The 19945-nt window shown below is 44.7% G+C and overlaps 3 protein-coding genes across 7 annotated transcripts in view; 2 read left to right on the top strand and 1 right to left on the bottom strand.

The window, feature by feature from the left end:
* sh3rf1 (SH3 domain containing ring finger 1) overlaps positions 1-11394 on the top strand; it is a 30420-nt gene extending 19026 nt beyond the window's left edge. The window contains exons 5-12 of one of the 2 annotated variants that reach the window (XM_041935080.1): positions 770-1075; positions 3460-3570; positions 5439-5566; positions 6420-6590; positions 6919-7202; positions 7304-7623; positions 8150-8505; positions 8646-11394. In XM_041935080.1, coding sequence (XP_041791014.1) covers positions 770-1075; positions 3460-3570; positions 5439-5566; positions 6420-6590; positions 6919-7202; positions 7304-7623; positions 8150-8505; positions 8646-8814 — 1845 coding nt within the window. In that variant the 3' untranslated portion in view covers positions 8815-11394. The remainder of the gene's footprint in view (positions 1-769; positions 1076-3459; positions 3571-5438; positions 5567-6419; positions 6591-6918; positions 7203-7303; positions 7624-8149; positions 8506-8645) is intronic. The other variant, XM_041935081.1, reaches the window with a different exon arrangement.
* A 2360-nt stretch (positions 11395-13754) lies between these two features.
* On the top strand, positions 13755-18143 carry cbr4 (carbonyl reductase 4). Of its 2 annotated transcripts, XM_041934802.1 has the most exons (6): positions 13755-13861; positions 14339-14487; positions 14619-14739; positions 14911-15047; positions 16055-16189; positions 16316-18143. In XM_041934802.1, exons 2-6 carry the CDS (start codon positions 14343-14345, stop codon positions 16492-16494), a joined length of 717 nt encoding a protein of 238 aa, XP_041790736.1. In that variant the 5' UTR covers positions 13755-13861; positions 14339-14342; the 3' UTR covers positions 16495-18143. The 2 variants fall into 2 exon arrangements, with proteins under 2 accessions (XP_041790736.1, XP_041790735.1); XM_041934801.1 differs by having other exon boundaries at positions 13756-14487; positions 16316-18142.
* Positions 17608-19945, bottom strand: part of palld (palladin, cytoskeletal associated protein) — a 52695-nt gene continuing 50357 nt past the window's right edge. For all 3 annotated transcript variants that reach the window (XM_041934798.1, XM_041934799.1, XM_041934800.1), the window contains 3 exons: positions 19722-19887; positions 19466-19599; positions 17608-19352 (listed from right to left, as the gene is read on the bottom strand). In XM_041934798.1, coding sequence (XP_041790732.1) covers positions 19192-19352; positions 19466-19599; positions 19722-19887 — 461 coding nt within the window. In that variant the 3' untranslated portion in view covers positions 17608-19191. The remainder of the gene's footprint in view (positions 19353-19465; positions 19600-19721; positions 19888-19945) is intronic.

The raw sequence follows: 19945 nt of genomic DNA, 5'->3' as shown, positions 1-19945 counted from the left end.
GTATGTTGTTTTGTTTGGCAGCCACTGCAGCAGAGTATATTTTGTTGTCCTCTGACTAGATAGTATGCACTCTTGTTCTGGTTTCATAATGGTACAAATGCAGTACCATCACAAACATATAGTGGCTCAAAATGTTCTTTAGGTTGTGCACAACAACTAAATATTTAGGTACTTGATTTTTCATTGCCTTGGGACCTTTTTGTTGCCTCTTCAGTTATTTATATACAATGATTTACATTTGCTGTTAAAGGTGCTCCTAAATCTAATAAGGTTAAGGTTCCTTACCTGGTATTTTGTTCGTAATTGTACATGTCTGACTTAATGTGCTGACACAGGCTCTCTCTCCTGGATAGGAGTGAATTGCTTAGCTTTTATGTCCTAAGTAGAGGGAGCTGCTCGGGGCAACGTGTGGCAGCAAGTGAGAGCACCCTGTGATTAACTGGAACCTTTTTAGTGTTCCCCCTTTAATTTTTACCTCACAGGTGCCTAAAAGGGTCACAAAGTCTGCACTCTCAGAGCTGGCTTCCAACTACGACTCCCACAGACTAATATGTCCAGCGTAAAAACCCGATAGATCATTCTGCTGCTCACCATCTCTACTGACTAGATAAAGATAGAGGTCTTCCATGACAATCAACTTTATTATAGAGAGTGACAGCTTTCGTGATCGTTTTAATATTCTTAGCTCCAATGCTCCCTCCCCTCTGTCTGTTATCTCCACCTTACTACTCTCTCTTCATTGCCTCCTGTCTGTCTTCCTCTCTCATAGTTCAACTCGGCAGCTCGTCAGCTTATAGAGTTGGACAAGCCGTCGGACTCCAACGGAGACTCCGGTGAGGGGGCCTCCTCAGGGCCCCAAAGCAATGGTGCTCAGCGGGCAGGGGAGAAGAAGAACAGCAAGAAGCGACATTCTTTCACCTCTCTCACCATGTCCCACAAACCCATGCTAGCTCCTCCCCCTCAGCGGCACTCCATGGAGATCAGCGGGCCGGTTCTCATCAGCTCCAGCAACCCCACAGCGGCTGCCCGAATTGGAGAGATCAGCGGGGGGCTTTCCTGCAGCGCACCTTCACAGGTAAGAGGGTGAAGGAGAACTGCTGCTGCATTGCAGGTCCCTCTCTGGAGGTTGAACTCTGTGTTGACCAAAAACAGACAGCTCATTCATGGAAGCATGCAGTCTGACAAATAACCTCCATTTTATAGGATTTGCATAAATGTGCAACACATACATCATTATGTACCCTCACTAGGTTGCTCATTGACTGTTTAGAATGCACTTTGTGGCATTCTTGAATGCAGTGTACAAGAAGAGATGACTCTGATTTGTGTCCTCTTCAGTGGTATTTAATTGCAAAACTGTAAAACAGAGTTCACAATCATGCAAAAAAAACCCCCAAAAAGTCCAGCTCCAGCTCTTTTTATTTTCACAAGATGTTTGTTGTTTTTCAAAGGCTCCACTCTCCTTCTGTCAGCAATTAGGCTGACTTCCCTTTTCCCCCATCATACCAAACAGGCCATTGCTCCATCCAAGCGTTTGAAATCATGGATGCGTGACTCCACTCGTCCGCAAAAACGACTCCAGCTCAGCCCTCAAGGTTTCCACACCAATCCCGACATGACAGGAACTCGCAGCTGCTTTATGGTTGCCAGCCGCTGGAGATTGGCTTTGACTTGGTGCTAGACAGTCAGAACAACAGACATGCAGATTTACAAGACAAGTGTCCTGCTGATTCAGCTGAGGCTCTGTATGACTGGAACTAAAACGTGCAACTAATAATGATTAAGTAAACGCTGCATGAAATTCATCAAATAGGTGTTACCCATTGTTTGAATTAACATGAATTCATCATTCACCATCTGTCAGTGATTCTGTGAGTGTTACCAGAAGTTTGAGAACAAGTGAAGGTGATCTATCTGAGGGTTTCAAAATTATTATTTTGCTCTCATCACCATAAATATTTGACTGGCTTGTTCACACACTATTTACTACTACTTTTCCTAAGTTACATGAGCAGTATAAAAGCAAACGCTTTTAAGGGCAAGTGGTTTTACAGCATCCTGAGGTAGATTTCATATTATATCCACCTGCATCCTCACTGCTGTCCTACTTTGAGCTTCTGGGAGCGTGTAGCTAACTCAGGTTTTCTATTATTTTCTGCCCTTTTCTTTTTTCTCTCGAGTGTACTGTCTCTGCTGTCTGGATACTGCAGACTCTCTGAAATGTTATGTTCCAAAACTCCCTATTAAGCTCAATCATCAATCTTTCATCTGCAGCGTATGTGTTTATGTGCTTCTTTTGTGAGAGGGAGACAAGGAGAGTACCTGTCTACAGTCAAGTGGATCTCAAGGATCTGCAGTCTTTTTTTCAAATCAAATCCTTTCATGTAGATATGATTTAGATATCATCAGAGACGTCTATCCATGTGTAAGGTGTAATCACATTTTTAATGACTCCAGACTTCTCCCACAAACCATTATCGGGATGTTTTTAGAATAAAAGAAACATATATTTGCGCCTGTAAACTGATCCTCCCAGGTGACAGCAGGGCTAACAATACGTTTGATTTACAGATCTCAGTGTTTAATAAAAACACAATAGAGACTCTCCAGGCGCTGTGTGCACAGCCTTTTTTTCCTCTCCTCTCTTCTGCTTCACCTCTAATCATCTTCTCTCCTTCCACCCAGACAAAAAACAACAAAGGTAAGCCCCATTTGCCTAGGGGGCTGAGTAGTCCCCGTCTTGGAAATGAACACGCCTCTTATCTAACAATGCACTAGACAGGATGAGGGCGAATTATCCATGAACGAAAACAGGCTGCTGATGACAGTATTCTTCTTAAATTCTAAAGGAAATGTATTTATTTAAATGAACATAACATACCTGCCCTGTACTTGACAGTTATTTGTTTCCAGGCAGCCATTTCATTAACAGTGTCACCTTTGAGCACACTGTTACATGTGGCTTTCCCTTGGCACACCCAGTGAACAATAGATAAGGAAGCAGTGAGGACTAAATCCAAGGCAGGCGTGCTCTCTGAAAGGTTCACCTTAAGAGGCGGCTCTGTGTAGAGCAGTCATGCGAGGAGAGACCACAGGCTACAGGGAGACATTGTGTGTCCAACAGTATGGCCTTGTTACCAGGACACCACCATGACTCACGTGGATGACTGGCGGGAGAAGCCACCTCTCTTTACATGCCCAATCAAATATCCTGCTGGGTGGTCACCTGGTTTCCTTTGTCCAATCACATCATTAGACCACTGCTGTGGTTATGGCTAAGTCACCATGATACAATCCCACATGTGTTCATCACAGCTTTGTGAGAGTCATTTACATGCAGCATGACAGAAGAGAGAATATATTTAGCGCACTTCATTCTTCACGAGTGAGTGGAGCTTGCCTTATACAGTGGATTCATTACGATATATTTGATTGTCCACGTTTCCCTTTTGTTGGCAGGTACACATTTGCACAACTGGACTAATTGTGACCCCACCCCCTAGTAGTCCTGTTACTACAGCAACGGTCTTCACATTTCCCTCAGAGGCGAGCTTCACAGCTATCCCTGTGGTAGGTGGAATCCTCAACAGGTCTTATAAATCTTAAAAAAATGAGACCAAAGCCACACAAAAACAACCCAACAATGGACGAGTTAAACATTGTCGGAATAATGGATTCAAAGCTCGTATGTTGCTGTTTCTGGAATTCTAAACAGACGAAATAATATAAAGATATGGCATATATGGTACAATAGCCAGAGAAAATACATTATATTTTCAATTTCAGTTTAGTTTTCTACAAACACACATTATTCACATTATTTTGTTTAGGCAGTCGACTCGTTTGTGTGTGCATGTGTCATTCTGTTGCATTATTTGTATCCATTAAATACACTTGTTTTCATTTCAAAATGGCCTGGTAATGTAAAATATGGCAGAAATGTGAGGGGTGAACATGTTTGCATAAAGTGGTAAAGGAGCATACATTATAAAATGATATGTAAACATGGGCTTAAATGAACTGATGCTCATAGCAATGTTCCCTCCACAACTTTTGCTTTCCCATGAGAATATGAGCTTGTTTAGATGAGAAGGCCTGCCTCATGGCACTTCCCACCAGCTGCAGCAGGCAACATAGTTAATTGAGGCTGTGCAGATGTGAAATCGTGTTAATCTGTGTTCTCTGTCAAATAAGATACAGCCGCTTTATTATTTCACAATTTGTCAGCCAATTCCATAAAGATAGCAACATGGAGGAATCGTTTAGTCAGAAATTAACTTGTTTCTGACACGTTTCTGCCGAGAGGGAAAAAAAGAATCGGTACAACTAAAAATGTCAAGAAATCCCTTCAGCCCACACAAAACAGCAGGCATACTTCCTGTCTGTCTGTGTGTACGCTCTGGCATGTGGAGTTTTTGAATGAGCAGGAATGTGTACACAAAAGGTTGAGCTCTCCGCTTCACTTGGGAACACTACATGATGTTTTTGTACAGATGATTTCTCTAGCCCGCAGGCAACCTAATTATCTCAGCTCAAGCGTCAGCAGTGAACCGAAACGCACATCGACACTCAAACATACACATAGGCCTGCACACATACCACGGGGGCCGTCTGAGTGCCACTCCGCCCCACCATTGTGTCATGGAAGCTATTACTCTGCTGCTCAGCGCTGGCAGTGTTGAGTTTGGGAGGACTGATCTCGCTCCTGGCCGTAGGAGTCATCCTCACCGTCATTCTGACGCTGTTTGTGCTCATTTAGGCTTTTAGTTTTTCACAGCTTCTAAAAATGTGTTGAGTTCTGTTGTTTTCATGTGCTTTATGTTGACATAGCACACTGGCTCCTCTAATCTAGTGGAACACCAAAGACAGAAAATGTCAGGGCTCCTCTTAAAGCATGCTGGGATCATTAGCCTCTAGTCAAAAGCTTGAGTCTCCTTTGACATTACAGACCATCAACAAGGGAAAACAAGTGACTCAAGATGAATCCACTCATGCTTGGTTTGAGGCTTGCTCTGAAGTGTGCCTACGGACATGTTTTTCATTTCATATGGTCCCAATTAAATACTGCAACGGATTATAGCTGTGTGGTCTCCTAGCAACAAACAAACAAGCAGAGAAGGAAATTCTCAGTTGCAAGTGGAAGTCGGGGACAAGTCTATAATGACTGCCAAACCAGGCTCTCCCTTAGTGTCGGCAAACTGGAGGGAATATCCCAGATGACAGATGATCTCTCATTCTCTTCCCCTCTCATAAACAAACTGGTTTCCCAACTTACGTAACACGTACTCTCTGTTTTTTTAAGGCTTGTTTTACTTTTTTTTGTCTTTCTGCTTCACATTGAGATGGAATAAATGATGAATTGTTGTGAAATTGTAATCAAGACGATGACCCGATCTAACTGCTAACTGCTAATATGACTTTATTTTCTTCTTTTACAGGATGCTCTCCCACCGCCCCCGCCTCCTCCCCCACAGTCCTCCGTCGATGGAGCAGCATATTCATTGGCTGCCGGACAGAGACCCTCCCCCAGCATCAGCGACCAAAGTGGGAGACAAAGACCCACAGTGTGAGTTATAAAAACAGTCCCACACAAAAATATGCAGTCTTCTTAAATGTGCAGTGAAATGTCAGAAGCGGTTTGCGCACTGATGGCCCAGGGCTTTAATGCAAATGCTTAGTTCAGAGAGGGAAGTCTTCGCCTGTCTGTGACCCCTTCAGCTGTCAGCGTGAGGCTGCAAAGTGTGAGCATGTGCACAGGTGAAGGGGTCAAAACCTGCAGATGACAGTCTCCTGGGTCCCATTGGAGATCCTCTCTGTCACCCCTGACTTCTGACCCTGACCTTTACCCTCATTACTCCTGCAAGACACCACACACCTGAAAAGAATTAGATCCACTCATGCCTGCTCTTCCTGCCGTCATCTGTGTCTGCCTGTGCGTGCATGTCAGACGCTGAGGCATTTATGTTCCCTCCACCCTGACAACACTGAAATCAGACTGAAAACATCCCTGCTGAGACTCCTATCTTCCTGGCAGCCGTTCCAGGCCTGTTCATGCGCTGCTGTACAGAGATGACCCGCAAATTGTTTTGTCCTCCAGTGCTGATTTTCTCTGGGTCAGAGGGCACGGTCTCTACTGGAGGGTCTCAGAGGAGATGATGACAGATGTACAGCGAGGCAGTGGGATAAATCCACAACAAATGGCATGCTGTACAAAATATTAAACTGCTTTTATTTCCATAAGCCGTAAAATCATCCATGTTAGCTCATGTTCGCTCCATTTCGTGTTGTGTGTGTGTGTGTGTGTGTGTGTGTGTGTGTGTGTGTGTGTGTGTGTGTGTGTGTGTGTGTGTGTGTGTGTGTGTGTGTGCGCATATTTCTGGTGTTAAATTCCTTGTCCTTGTTTACTGTTCTCGATCTAGCTATGTGGCTATGTTCCCCTACACTCCCCGAAAGGAGGATGAGCTGGAACTAAGGAAGGGAGAGATGTTTCTGGTGCTGGAACGCTGTCAGGACGGCTGGTTCAAGGGCACCTCCATGCACACTGGCAAGATTGGAGTCTTTCCTGGGAACTACATGAGCCCAGTCAGCAGGTCAGTCATTAATTCACAGTCACTCATTTGTTATTGTCGATGCATTGTATACTTGCATGCCTGGTTTCACGTTCATTTGTCTGTGATGCATAGCCATGAGTTAATAACTTCGCCTGTTTGCGATTGTATAAAATCCATATTTATCTTCCTACAAATCAACAGTTGCGGAAGAAGAGCAAATAAACTCCCATATTGATTTAAAAATGTAGTGAGAAACAGTTAAACATGTACCTAGAGCAGTGAAAATTAAATACATTTTATGAGGAATAAAAGCATCCTATACTTAAGACTGCTGGGCCTTACCTGTCTTTATGTCCTCTCCCCTCAGGACTGCATCGGGAAGCACTCAGTCCAAAGTGCCCATGAGCCTGTGCACTCAGGCTGGCAGAGGAATCACCATCGTCAGCCCCTCATCTGCTCCCCTTGGGGCAATTGTTCCGGGTCCTGATTTCAACAAACCCCTCGCCGTGTGCTCCAGCGCTGTACCTCCCAACTCCCAGCCTGCAGCTGTGGTAACAGCAGCTCAAACAGCCACAGGCCAACAGCCAAAAGTCCCTCTGCATGTCAGCTCCCAGATGACTGTGAATCAGGCCCGCAATGCAGTCAGGACAGGTACATTTACTGGGAGGAAAATCAATACTGGATGCTGCCTTGTTGTATGAAAGGACAAAAGAGTTTTAAATATCTAATATTGTTTTGTACCACATTTGCAGCTGCATGCCACAGTCAGGACCGGCCCACAGCAGCAGTGACACCCATCCAGTCTGCAACACCCGTGACCTATCTTCCACACCTTGCAGTGTGCCCACAGCCCTCCTCCAGTCCTGCCCAAGGCTGTACCCGGGCCGGAGTGGCAATGGGCTGTGCTGCTGCCTCTCTGACCCCACCCAATGTCAGTGCTGCATCCTTGGAGGGTGACGCCTTGAGGCCTGTACCTATCCTCAGTGTGCCTGTCGGCCCTGTGAACAGCTCTGCCCTCAATCCTGCGTCTAACAGCGCGGCTCTGGCTTGCCGACTGGACAAGGATGTCAAGGTTGGATGCGTTTATATATTTTCTTGGGCTTAAGTAACTCTCTTTAATTATCTCTTGCTCTTCCCATTGTCAGTAGATGTTTGCATGTTTGATCACGGAGGAGAGTTTGTCTTCAGTTCTAGCATACTGTTTGACTAACTTGCCAGATGATTAAAATGCCTCGTAATGATTCAGAGTGTCTGAGATTCCTGATGACATTTGTTAGGATGCTACTCACTGACAGCATTCACCACTACTAATCAACAAGGATAGGTTATTGTTATGCACAGACTGTTTCTTTATTTCTTTCTGTCATGGTTTTATCTTTTGCAAACAGACAGCGGCCATGATTTTTCACCCTTCTAACCTACAGTTTAAAACCTGTCCGTGCTAAGAATAGGGATCCACAGTTGTGCGTGTCGGTGGTAAAGAAACAGCTCGTTCCAGACACTAGAATACACCTGTCTGTGGTTTGTGAAAATTACTTGTGCCTCAGTGCCTCAGGAGCTGTTCTCTAACAAAAAAAATGTTGCTGCTGTTGCCGCAGAGGGAAAAGAAAAGCCTCCTGAAGCTGTTGTCCTCCAACAAGAAGAAGTCTCGTCCTTCGCCGCCCTCTTCTCCTACTCTTGAAGCGGAACAGGCTGCTGCCGGAGAGGTGCTACACGGCGCAGTGGGCCCTGACACCTCCCCTCCCTCCACCTCTGTCAGCTGCCTCGAGCCTGAATCCGCTGCTGCTGCTGTCGCTTCTGCCTCTTCATCCTCCTCCTCCTCCTCAGCTCCAGAGTCCTCCCATCGGAAGAGCAGTCCCCTTGACGGATGTGCACCTATCGCTCCTCCTCCTCGCCAGCCGTGCTCCTCTCTCTTATCTCAACAACACGATGCACGGCCCATCATATGTGAGAGGTACATGACTTCCCTGTTTGTGATTGATCTGTCCTGTTTGTAGAAAGTGTAACACTATATCACAGCTATCATGACATATCAGTCGTCATTGTTGTCCCATGTATCAGCCACTGACTGTGCCTCTGGCTTTCCCTCCCCAGGTACAGGGTGGTGGTATCATATCCTCCCCAGAGCGAGGCCGAGCTGGAACTTAAGGAGGGCGACATTGTGTTTGTTCACAGGAAGCGGGAAGACGGCTGGTTCAAAGGCACACTGCAGCGGAACGGCAGGACCGGACTGTTCCCTGGCAGCTTTGTAGACAGCATCTAACACACACACACACACACATTTCAGTGAACCACGGTCAACACCAACGTGACCCAGCTGACCGGCGCTACAGTGCGTCGCCGTACAAACCAAACGGATCAGCACTCACGAGGTTGTCGGGACAGGACCGCCGTAGTGACGCTTTAACACCTTAGAGCCCGCTGTGGCTCTGGTCACTGAAAAAGAACACTAGTGGCACATGAGAGAGCTGCAGAGAAGAACAGAATATGTTGTCATTGAAAGCACAGTGGACAGAGTTAGAGGAGAGCACACTACTCATGAACTTTTCCTTTTTGTTGATTATTTATATCTTTGTAACGATTCAGCTGTTAAATGTGTGCCTTGTACTGTTCCTCACTTTATTGTACATAAGGACACAAAGATGATTAGTCCTAAAACAACAAGTATGAGCTGTTGATATAGATATATTACACGTTTTAACTTATTTCATAGATTGGCCTTTTTGTAGTGCAACACATTAAGGGGTTAAGCTGGCACATGCCTTATGCCATATATTACCACACCAGTTATACTTCTCTCCCTCTGACCGCTGATATAACAGGTTTAACATTAATTCAGGCTGTCAGCAGGTAGGAGCAGATATATCAGATGCAGCAGAGCAGAACAAATGAGCGGTGTCATCATCACTTGTGCTGTATAGTAGGAAAAAGGACACTTCCCCGCAGCTCTAAAGGCAGTACCTAAACCTGAGGATCAGACGAGCGATCTGCTGCATTGCACATTCAGGCACTGTAGCTGCAGCTCACAGCCGTGTGAACATTGCACATCGTGAACTATCTCTGGGCCATTCACAGGCCTCCGGTTTTTGCTCCTGGTGTTTGGCTGACATGCTTAAGACTGTTACCTGCAGCGATCGAATACTTGCATGTGATTAGCAAAGCCTTCCGCAGTAGACAAAGTGGTGATAGACGTGTTGCAGGGCTGTTTGGTTATGTCTTTTTAATATGCGGAAAACACACTCCAAGATAGACCTTGCAATCAAATATTGCTTACTTTGTACCTTCTTTGTATTTACTGACCAGAGTAGCTTCTCTCCTAACCCCTCGGCAATAGCCAGACCCAGACGTAGCTCTGCATCACAAGAGCGACATAACATTTCAGTATCAGTGCACAACAGATTCTCGTCAGTGTATGTTTGTTGACACCTGCTGCTCTTAGAGAGTCTGTCATTTAAACTAACTTGGACACGCAGTAAGGCACACAGGATGTCGCTCATCCTTCAGCAGGCTCTCAGTTTTTGTTAACTATTACTCATTCCTGATATGACTTGTGGCAATAAGAAACACAGCTAGCTAAAGCACAGAATGTTTGCCTAAAGTAACATATCATTGTATCACTCCACAAGAAGAGATGTGTCGTCTACTTCTGTTGAACCTTGAAAGATGAGGTTTTATTGAAATCAATCACTTTGACCCCCTTGATTTTTTTCCCTTTTTTGTGGTCGGGTTTTGTTGGACGTTACGTCTCTACAAAGTTCTTAATGTTAAGTGTCGTATTGACTTGAATGACTGTAAGATTTCGTTGTGATTGGAGGGGATTTGGTCATAGTTTTGGTGCTTGTTAAACGTAGAGAATAGACAGTTTTAGAATTAATACTTTGAGAATGAAGACCAGTTTCTTTCAGTGGATCAAATATCTCAACATGTCATTTCTCTTTTCCCAGTATATTCTTTTAAAATACATTTGATAAATGAATGAATTCTCCAAACTAAAGGTATTGGGTAACATTATAGACTGACCCTTCCTGCCTCAGTGGACCCCACAACATTTAATGTAGTGTGACTTCGTCATCTGGTATTCAGCAAGTCCTGTGAGGTCTGAGGGGTGTTTAAACACTTTAAAGTTGAGGCAATCACTGAATCATGCCAAATCTGGCTTTGAGAATGAATTTACCAACTGAATTGGACCCGTAGTTTCAAGTGTTTTTGTTTTTTGTGTTTTGTTGTTAATTGGGGGACCACTGTGTACCTGACTGCTGGAATATATTGTAGTTTTTTTTAATTGATGAGAGTGTGTAAAAGGATGGTACAAATCACTGTTAGGGCCTTTTGTTGTCTTATGAATTGGTACTTGTGTAGAATTAATCTGATATGTTGCATTGTTGTCTTGGCAATCACCACACCAACCTCAGGCTCTATGCTAAACTCTTCCTCTGAGTGTCCTTTCATTTCACTGGTAAGCCTTTAATACACACATCAGACTTCCTCCAACACACATGTATGCACTATCAAAACATTTCTAATCAAACTGACTTCTTGTACGTATTGTTCATGCATAGGCTGCACAGTTCTCAAAACATGAAGCATTTCTTACAGCAGTTAATAAACTATGTTTTCATTTATTGGCACACATGGCAACGCAAGTTTGCTTAATTCAACTTAACAGAATTTCCTCATGCCAAGGTGACTTACTTGATTTTTTTTTTTTTTTTGTCTGTAGTTAGTCTTGTATGTCTGAAAATGGTGAAACTGAAATCAACTTATTTGGCACAAGTCTCTTATGTGAAAAACATTCTGAAGTATTTGAGGGAATAGCACATTTTGTAAAAAATCTCTATAACAATAAAAGCTAATGGTTTCCAGAATTTCCTCAGGCTATGTCATTGTTTCATGACAGCAGTGCAGTGTTCCCTCTGTCTCTGTTTTCTCCACTTTGTGTTGTGTTGTCCACTTGCTGCCAGGGCAGAACTGTCCAACCAGGAGTATTATCAAAGACAAAGACCGCTGTTGACAGGACGGAGTGCTGGTGTCCCCGCCATGCTCCTTTTCCCCGTCACAAAGCTCGGATGGCCTAAGATGCACCGCTTCCGAGGTTGACAGAAAGTGTACGCACACACGATAAATTAACAGTAAAAAGACAGTTGTTCCAAATTAAATGAATCTGGGGGGAAGTCACGGTACATTTGGTCGTTATTGTCTCCAGGAATAAATGGCCCTTGCCGTAGAGGAGCTTCTCCTGCAGACTCGCAGCAGAGCAGAGTGTTGCGCTGAGAGGTGAGCCTTCCCGATGTGCTCAGCTGGGAAACACTGACAGGAACTGACAAGCACCCAGAGAGGTCATTGTGCTGCACACGGTTCCCTGCAGAGGTTTGGTTACCATGGGAATAAGTTGTTCCAGTGTATGAGCACAAGACTTCACTGAGTCGAGAGTGCGTATGTATCATCCATTCTGTTTGACTTCATCACATCTGTTTCACAGTCTGTGGCGACTTGTTTTGCTCTGGTACATGATAACCTGATGCAAGGTCATCGCTGTCACTGACAGAACTGTGAGTGGTGGGTTGAGTAATGCGCTTGTGGAAGGTGGATGTTCGAATGGCGTGCATGTGAGTAAATGTAGGTAAATCTCTGCAGACAGTAGGTAAAAGTCAAGAGGCTGTCAAGACTTCAGGAATTGAGTCTCAAGGTCAAAAAATTCTTGATAGTGTTGAGGCTCAGGATGTGTCAGCCATTTCAAGTCACTCAGTGAAAGGATGTGGGTCAAGTCCCTCTTAAACCCTGTTTACTGCACTAGATAACAAACTAGAGATCAGGTGTTTGACTTGCTCGACTAGAGGTCGTTATATGCTCGGATTTCAAAGAGATGTTCAAGAAAATATTTCCTCTTTGTTACTAGAACCACATTAAAAGATGGCAGTTTCTGAAAAAAGTCCCTTCATTCCAGAAATACCTCAAAATATACAAAAATAGTTGCAAAACTGAAAGAAAGCTTTAAGGTTTCTGTCGTGCAGGTCTGAACCGAGGCTCAGTACTGAACAGTGAATGTGTGCAAAATCCAGAAGGCAAGAAATACTAAAAATTAATATTGTATGTCTGAGAGTGTGCATGCCTGTACAGAGACATATCTTGCATGTGTGTATGTGCATCAGAGCAAAATACGATTCTGTTGGCAAGTATCATTAGATCACTAAAGTGTGAAGGAGGGAAATAATGTCTTGGTGTTGAGGAAGGTGATCTGAATGCAAATCAAGCTCTATTTCCCCCTCTGACACGCAGTTTGTTGATGAACAATGTGGTACAGAGTCATAACAATTTAAGCAAATGCCAACGTACAACCGCCTCACACGGCGGCTGCATTTTTCTGCTGCAGTGTGCACATGATTAATGCTGCGAGGCTCAGTGTCACAGGGCCGCTCCGGCGCAGGCAGTGAACGTGATTTAACCTCAGCAAATCAATCCTGCAGAATGTCCTGGTCTGATGGAGCGTCCAGGTGTAGGCAGAGGCCACCCACTCTCGGCATCACTCAGTTTTTTTTAAACTCCAGTGGCAGTTTCATAGACTTTCCCGGTGAAATATGTTTCTGTGAGGAAGAATGATATATGAAGCAGAAAGGAGAATGACTGACTGCAATTAAAAATCAGTGAGCTAGTTCAATGTGGGGGTGCAGGGGCACTCTGGTCTGTTGGTATAAATAGCTAATAATTCATTCACTTACAAATATCAGTCAGTTGTAACCTTCTTATTGAAAACATGTTATGACAGTAATAAAGCACAATAAGGCTACTTGACTGGGGCATCTGCACACACTCCCAACAGTCATGTGCAGTGAGACCTATGACCTTTGCAGATCCAGTAATTAGTCTGTTCTCTTTTATCTAAATTATCAACTGCTAACACAGATACAAGGAAATAAAATGCAACGTTGCTGCCCTCTTAAATTTACTGGTCTATCTAAATGACTACTGAACTTTCACTGAGACAATATCAGGTTATTGTGGTGTTCAGAGTCCATGTGGACAAATATTAACGTGCACTTCTGCAGCCGAGAGGTTTTAACAAAAACAGCAGAACTCAAAGACACAAACATCGAGCCAGATGGGTGCGAAACAGGCGGTGCACAGCAGTCCTGCAGTGCGCTGTGAGCTGCGGCCACAGCGCCATCTATCGACCAAAGACGAGCAACGCAGCGACGCTGAAAGAAACATGGCGGCGTCCGTGAGCTCCGCTGATGTCCCGTCTGTCTTCAGTCAATAAACTTACTTAAAGAGGAGCAAGTTTTGTCCGACGGCAAATAACAGTCGAAAATAAGGCAAGTTACAGCTATTTGTATGAACTTTGTTATTCAGTGGCAGTTTTCCGGCATAAAACGTTACCAGAAAGCTTAATGACCGCTAAATGTAACGTTAGCTAACATCGTTAGCTTGTCTTGCCATCGACTCCCTTAATAATAACGTTAGACAAAGTTAGCAAAGTACAGGCTTTTTAGAAACATTCACCTTCAAAGCATTTTATCCACCTCATTTTAGTTCGTACATGTTTTATCATGTAGCCGTCGTTAGTGACTTTATCTCTTTATACTTCATAGTATTTCTTCGTGTCTTATCGGTAATTATGTGGCATATACACTCATTTAGGCTCGTGTTAGCTATTAGCTACATGTTGTGATACACACATTGAGTTGCAGGTGTTGCACAGTACAGTACAGGACTATAATGCTCTGTAGGGTTGTCCTGGTTGTAGTACACTGGTGCAGGTCTGTGGTGGTGTGTGGGTCTGTCTCCTGCAGGCTCATGTCCAGGCTGGCAGTGGTGTGTGGGGGCTCTAGGGGCATCGGGAGGGCTGTGTCCCGCCTGCTGGCAGAGAGGGGCTGCAGGCTGGCTGTTGTGTCCAGGAACGAAGATGCTGCCCGCGCCACTGTAGCATCTCTGCAAGGAGGTACAGGAATCTCATTCACTCTTTTAGTCGAGCACTGTTGGTTTTATTGGTGGTTTCTCTTGATTTGACAGATGACTTTCTGTCAGGAGCCGATGAAATATATGGTAACACCTTGTGTGTCTGTTCACTAGGTGACCACGTGGCTTTCAGCTGTGATGTCTCCAAAGAGCAGGAGGTGCAGAAAACCTTTGAGACGATCCAGAAGACCTTAGGAAACGTCTCTTACCTTGTGAATGCAGCTGGCATCAACAGGTGAGCCGAGCTGAAGGTGAGCTCCTCTGTTCATGCCCTGCTGTGTTTACAGAAGTGTATATATGCGCATGTTTATGTAAATTACTATAATGCTGCCATAGAACTCTGAACTATATGGCTGACCTGCGTTATGTGTGTGTATGTGCTGTATCGCTGTCTGTGTTTGTTCAGGGATGCTCTGTTACTGAGGACCAAGCCGGAGGACATGGTGGCTCTGCTTCACACCAACCTGCTGGGCACCATGCTGACCTGCAGGGCAGCCCTGCGCAGCATGCTGCACACACAGGGAGCCGCCATTGTTAATATAGGTACAGATAGCTCTGAATCCACAGGCCTCCATGATTAGTATTATGTTTTCAGTTTGGTCACTAGGTGGCAGTGTGCATCATTTTATCGTTGCTTCAGGTTCGCTTATGTTTTGTGAGTGTTGCTTGAAAGGCAGAATGAGTCGGATTTTCTTAAAAAAATAATGTATTGACTGTGGCCCATCAGGCAGAGTGTGTCTTTCACTAATCAGAAGGTCGGTGGTTCGATCCTGCCTCCTCCAGTCTGACAGTGTGCAAAGTATGAACTGGTGTGTAGCGTGGCTGATGGCGGTTACTGTAAAGTTGTGACATCACAACCTTATGGAAGTCCTGGTGGCTCGTTTAAAGGCAGAGTTTCTGAATACAGACTTAGTGCATTTCTCAGTGGATTGAGCATTTTGATAATTTCAGTCTTTATATAGCACAAGACCTGCTGTATAATCAAAAATGATGGGAATCTCACTTACTACTGTATGGCTCCAATTTAGCTGCCCAGAGCCCAAACTTGTACATTTTACATTTAAGTGCATTTATGCTTGTTTTAGCCCATTTACTACTAAACTGCTATCACACTCACTCACAGAACTACTAAATACAATACATCATTTTAGTAATATGAACATTTTTAGATGATTCATTTTAATTGGACTGAGGATTTTTTTTGTCACATGGTAATGTGCTTTAAATCAGGGATGTCTCCAACAACCCAGACTGCACATTGACAGTTTAACAGCATAGAGTATGTGCAGTATGTCGTTTTTTTCTTCAGTCCTGATATCCACCTGTCTCTCTAAATTCGTTTTGTTAGTATACTGAGATAAATTGAAAGAAGTGGCTGAACATATCTGTAAACCTGTTGTATGTTTTTGTTTGGGACTTGATTTGTATTAATTGGGCTAAAACACTCTTATTGTCCTGGAAGCGTAAAGGCATCCAGTAGAAGCTTTCCACCAGTGTTTTATTTTGGAGCATTTCTGTCCTACTAAGTAATGGTTGTCTGCTGTTTGTAGGTTCTGTTGTCGGCCTGAAAGGGAACGCTGGCCAGTGTGTGTACAGTGCCAGTAAAGCCGGTTTAGAGGGCTTCACACGCTCTTTGGCTAAAGAAGTCGCTTCGCGCAGTATCAGAGTGAACCTGCTGGCTCCAGGTACAATACGACTCCTTCCCGACCTTTCTGCTCAGCACCTACTCTGGCTTCTTTTGTCTGTCTCAGTTTCTGCCATCTTAGCCTTTCTAAAGTCTTTCTCACGTCCCCGCCCTCCCTTGCTTCCAGGTTTCATCCGCACCGACATGACCGCAGGGCTGAAAGAGGAGGACGGGCTGCGATCTATCCCACTGGGGAGATTTGGCGAGCCGGAGGAGGTAGCTCAGGCTGTCCTCTTCCTTTTGGAGTCATCCTACATTACAGGACAAGTGCTGGTGGTGGATGGAGGACTGCAGCTGGCCATGTAGGGAGCGGGGCCTTACTCTGGAGTTACCTTAGCATTGAAAACAATGGCAGTGGCACAGGTGAAAGCCTTACTTTGCCTTTTCTTGAAAATTGTCTTGTTTAAGCCATAGACTTTGGAGACTGTAGAGGAAATGGACAGCGGAGTCTCAGGTACTCATGACTGAAGGACACAGTGAACATTTAGATTGAACAAGGCTTCATGGCCGAAGTGGACTGATGCTGAGTGTGAGATTGGATGTACAGTATTTGTTATCAGCCGTTTTCTTGTCAAAAGCTGTAAAACAGAGTAAACTAAATCTTTGCACCAGCTGTATAACGGCAGTCACTAGTTGTTGACATAGGAGCCACAAATCCACCTCTCTCAGAGGATCACTGTCCCGCCGCTCTCCGTCTTTCTGCTGAGTCACTCCGTCCAGCCGCAGGAGGCGTGGCCTGATGTGTGTGTGACAGTCGGTCGTGACTAACGCCGCTGACTCCAGAGTGTCTGGCCCAGTCCAGACCTCTGTGCCCCGAGGTCCTAAATTTGATCAGTAGATTGAACTCTGTCGGTCTTTTTCCATGACTGTAAAGCGACTGCTCGTGTTTTGTTCCCCGACCTCCCCCGGGAGACCCCCTCACAGCCAGCACATGTTTCCCCTCCACCGGCGGCCCCCTGAGCCCACCTCTGGAGGGGCCTGACGAGAGGCCAGGCATGTTGGGCTGCAGCTGGAGGAAATTAGAGGTAGTGGTGGAGGTGGGAGGGGGGTATTTTTAGCTCTGGGAATGTTTTGAGTGTCTGGTTACAGCTTTGGACCTGTAGTGTGGATGGATGGGGTTGGAGGTGACTGTCATGCTCAGTGATGAGATTTGAAATGCTGCATTGCTCGTTCCTGCCATGGAAACATGCGGTTACCTTCTCTAAGTGTCACAACCGCGACTTTAAATGAGCAACTTCGATTGTGCACTCGTATCCTAAATGTTGTATTTTCTATTAAAAGGAACTACATTATCCTGTTGGTGAGCATTCTTAGCAGGAACGGTATTTCCACTGTGGCTGATAATGTGTTTTTTGGCATTCTCTTATTGTTTTAGGAAGAGCCTGCCAGTCTACAAAAACATCTCACGCTGTCTCTTAAGAGTTTGAATTTTATTAACTTTCATAACCTAAAATAATATCAGGAGAACAATCCATATACAGGCATTGATTGGCATAGAAATGTGCAAACACAGTAACTGTCAGCTGATGCAAGCTCTGAACAGACACAGAAAAAGATGTCCACTTTGTAGAGTATTACAGAGGGGATGATTGCCTTCCACTGTTGACCAGCGCCGAGTGTTTCCTTCCCCTGAATACTGGAAAAAAGTTGTGTTTCTATACATCCTGGAAAAAAAAAAGTTGTTTGGCACCGTACAAGTGTCCAAAAATAACATGCAAAGAAGTTGTGTTTGTATTAAGCCTAAAAGTGATTTAAGGCAGTAAATATATTTATAAAACTTCATGATACAGAAAAGATTGTTTTATCAGTGAACAAAAGGTTGCTGATATAATTTATGTCAAGATTCATGGGAAAGTAAAGTTTGTTTTTCTTCATACAAAAATAAAATGGACAATCTGTGATTTGTGTGACAAATACACGGAAACCTTTCACAGCACCCTCTGTCGAGTGAGAACATTTCAATTCACACTTTTAAAATAAGCCATCAAAGAAGGGAGAAAAAAAAAAAATCACAAAAATGACCCGCCATCACCAAAGTTTTCTGCCGCCGCTCACGTTCCTCAATCGAGCGTTAACTTACCACATTAAAGACGTCCATCACAAAAACCTGCTTTTCCCTGTCGCTGCTCCTTCCTGTGGCTATTACATCCAACCTTCCTCAAGTTCTGCTGCACCCACAAACAAACAAACAAACCACATCCACGTGTGAGCGTTCCCTTTTCCCCAGACCTCATTTCTTTTGCTAAATCAAACACTAAACGTACTGTTTGTAAGGCCCGGCCTTTTCCGATATCTGTAAGCTAATCTACGACCTGACAACACTGAGACTGTATGAAACTCCGGCTACTTCCGCATACTGTAGACATCAGCACTGTGCTACACAAGCCCACATAATAAAAGTCTGTGATCTCCTTCGTCAAAGCTCGCATGCTTTGAGTCATTCAGTCTCCACCTGCGGGACGTCCCACTTCTACACAAAGTCGGTGCAGTGCTACATATAGATACAGTATTAGTCTGTGTATTTCAAATGGCACCGCTTCAACATGCATAGTAATTCTAGGTTTCATTTTTAAACCTGTTGTTTTTTGTTTTTTTTTATCTTTACAGACATGAGAGGCACTTAAAAAGACAACCCTTTGCAAAACAGAGTCAACCGTGCAGTTCATGAAACATGAGAGAGCATTTTTATGAACGCGCTCATCCTCGTGGTAAACACTTCAATCGTTTTCCAGGTCCAGTTGATAAAATGAAGCATGGGCAAACAGCTTGATGAATTCTGTAATATAATGGGTTGTGTCATACTATAAAAACATAAGAAAACCAGGCTGCACCAGCTCACTCTGCCCACCGACCCTTTAGTTCTGTGTCTGCAGTTCAATGATAGAGGCCCTCAGGTGGACAAGGTTATATTTGTCTCAGGAGTACTGGGAGCGAGGGCAGCTTTCAGGGTCTTTTTTTTGGGGGGGTGGGTGACGTCGCAGTCCTCGTTCCTCCCTGCGGTCTCTACAGGTCGTCACTTTCCACCAGGCCACCGGGCTGCAGGGGGCTGGAGTCGGGGAAGAAGGCCGCCTTCACGTCCAGCCCTCTCTCTGTCAGTGCGGCGTAGCGGCTGGTGGAGGGACGCACCTTCTTGGGCTTGGGGAGGTTAGGCTGCTGCCATTGAGCTGAGGACGGACACAGGAAGGTTAATGATGTGTAGAAATGCAAAGGGCCACACAAGAAATGCCTGATTCAACAAGGTGTGTGCGTGTGTGTGTGTTTTAGAGTCAAAACTCACTGTGGACATCGAGGCGTGCAGTGCTGGATACGATGCCAGCTTCATTCTTGGCCGACACAGTGTACCAGCCAGCGTCTTCTTTCATGGCTGGCTGGATGATCATGCACAGGTAGCCACAGTTGTCCTGGTGCATGCTGGGAAAGAAAATTTCAAGGAAGTGATTATCTACATTTTCTTTTGGGAAATGCCCGCAATCTGATACAAATGTACGATGAAGCGAGCATCAAAAAACTGTTAAAATGCTACTTTTATTTACCTGATTCTGTCTGTGTTGTGGGTGAATGACTCATTCTCCCTCTTCCAGAAGATTTGTGGGGAGGGGACCCCTGTGACCCGACACTCCAGCCGCACAGGGTGACCCTCAGCCACGCTCGTGTTCTGCAGCTTCTCGGCGAATGAAGGGGCCTTGTGCATCTCCTTGGCTGCAAAAAAGAGCGCGTTACTTTCGTCCAAATCACACCTACATGTACCTTCTGCACA

Source organism: Chelmon rostratus, chromosome 4 (assembly GCF_017976325.1).
Source record: "Chelmon rostratus isolate fCheRos1 chromosome 4, fCheRos1.pri, whole genome shotgun sequence".
Taxonomy (NCBI): domain Eukaryota; kingdom Metazoa; phylum Chordata; class Actinopteri; order Chaetodontiformes; family Chaetodontidae; genus Chelmon; species Chelmon rostratus.
Note: the sequence above shows the minus strand (reverse complement) of the source record. Positions and strands in the feature narration are given on the sequence as shown.

Bases quoted from the DNA above. Each gene is read 5' to 3' on its own strand.
- cbr4 (XM_041934801.1), top strand. From the start codon at position 14,265: ATGCTCTGTAGGGTTGTCCTGGTTGTAGTACACTGGTGCAGGTCTGTG. The intron at 14,488-14,618 runs GTACAGGAATCT...TCTGTTCACTAG, and splicing joins TGTAGCATCTCTGCAAGGAG to GTGACCACGTGGCTTTCAGC. The intron at 15,048-16,054 runs GTACAGATAGCT...TGCTGTTTGTAG, and splicing joins AGCCGCCATTGTTAATATAG to GTTCTGTTGTCGGCCTGAAA.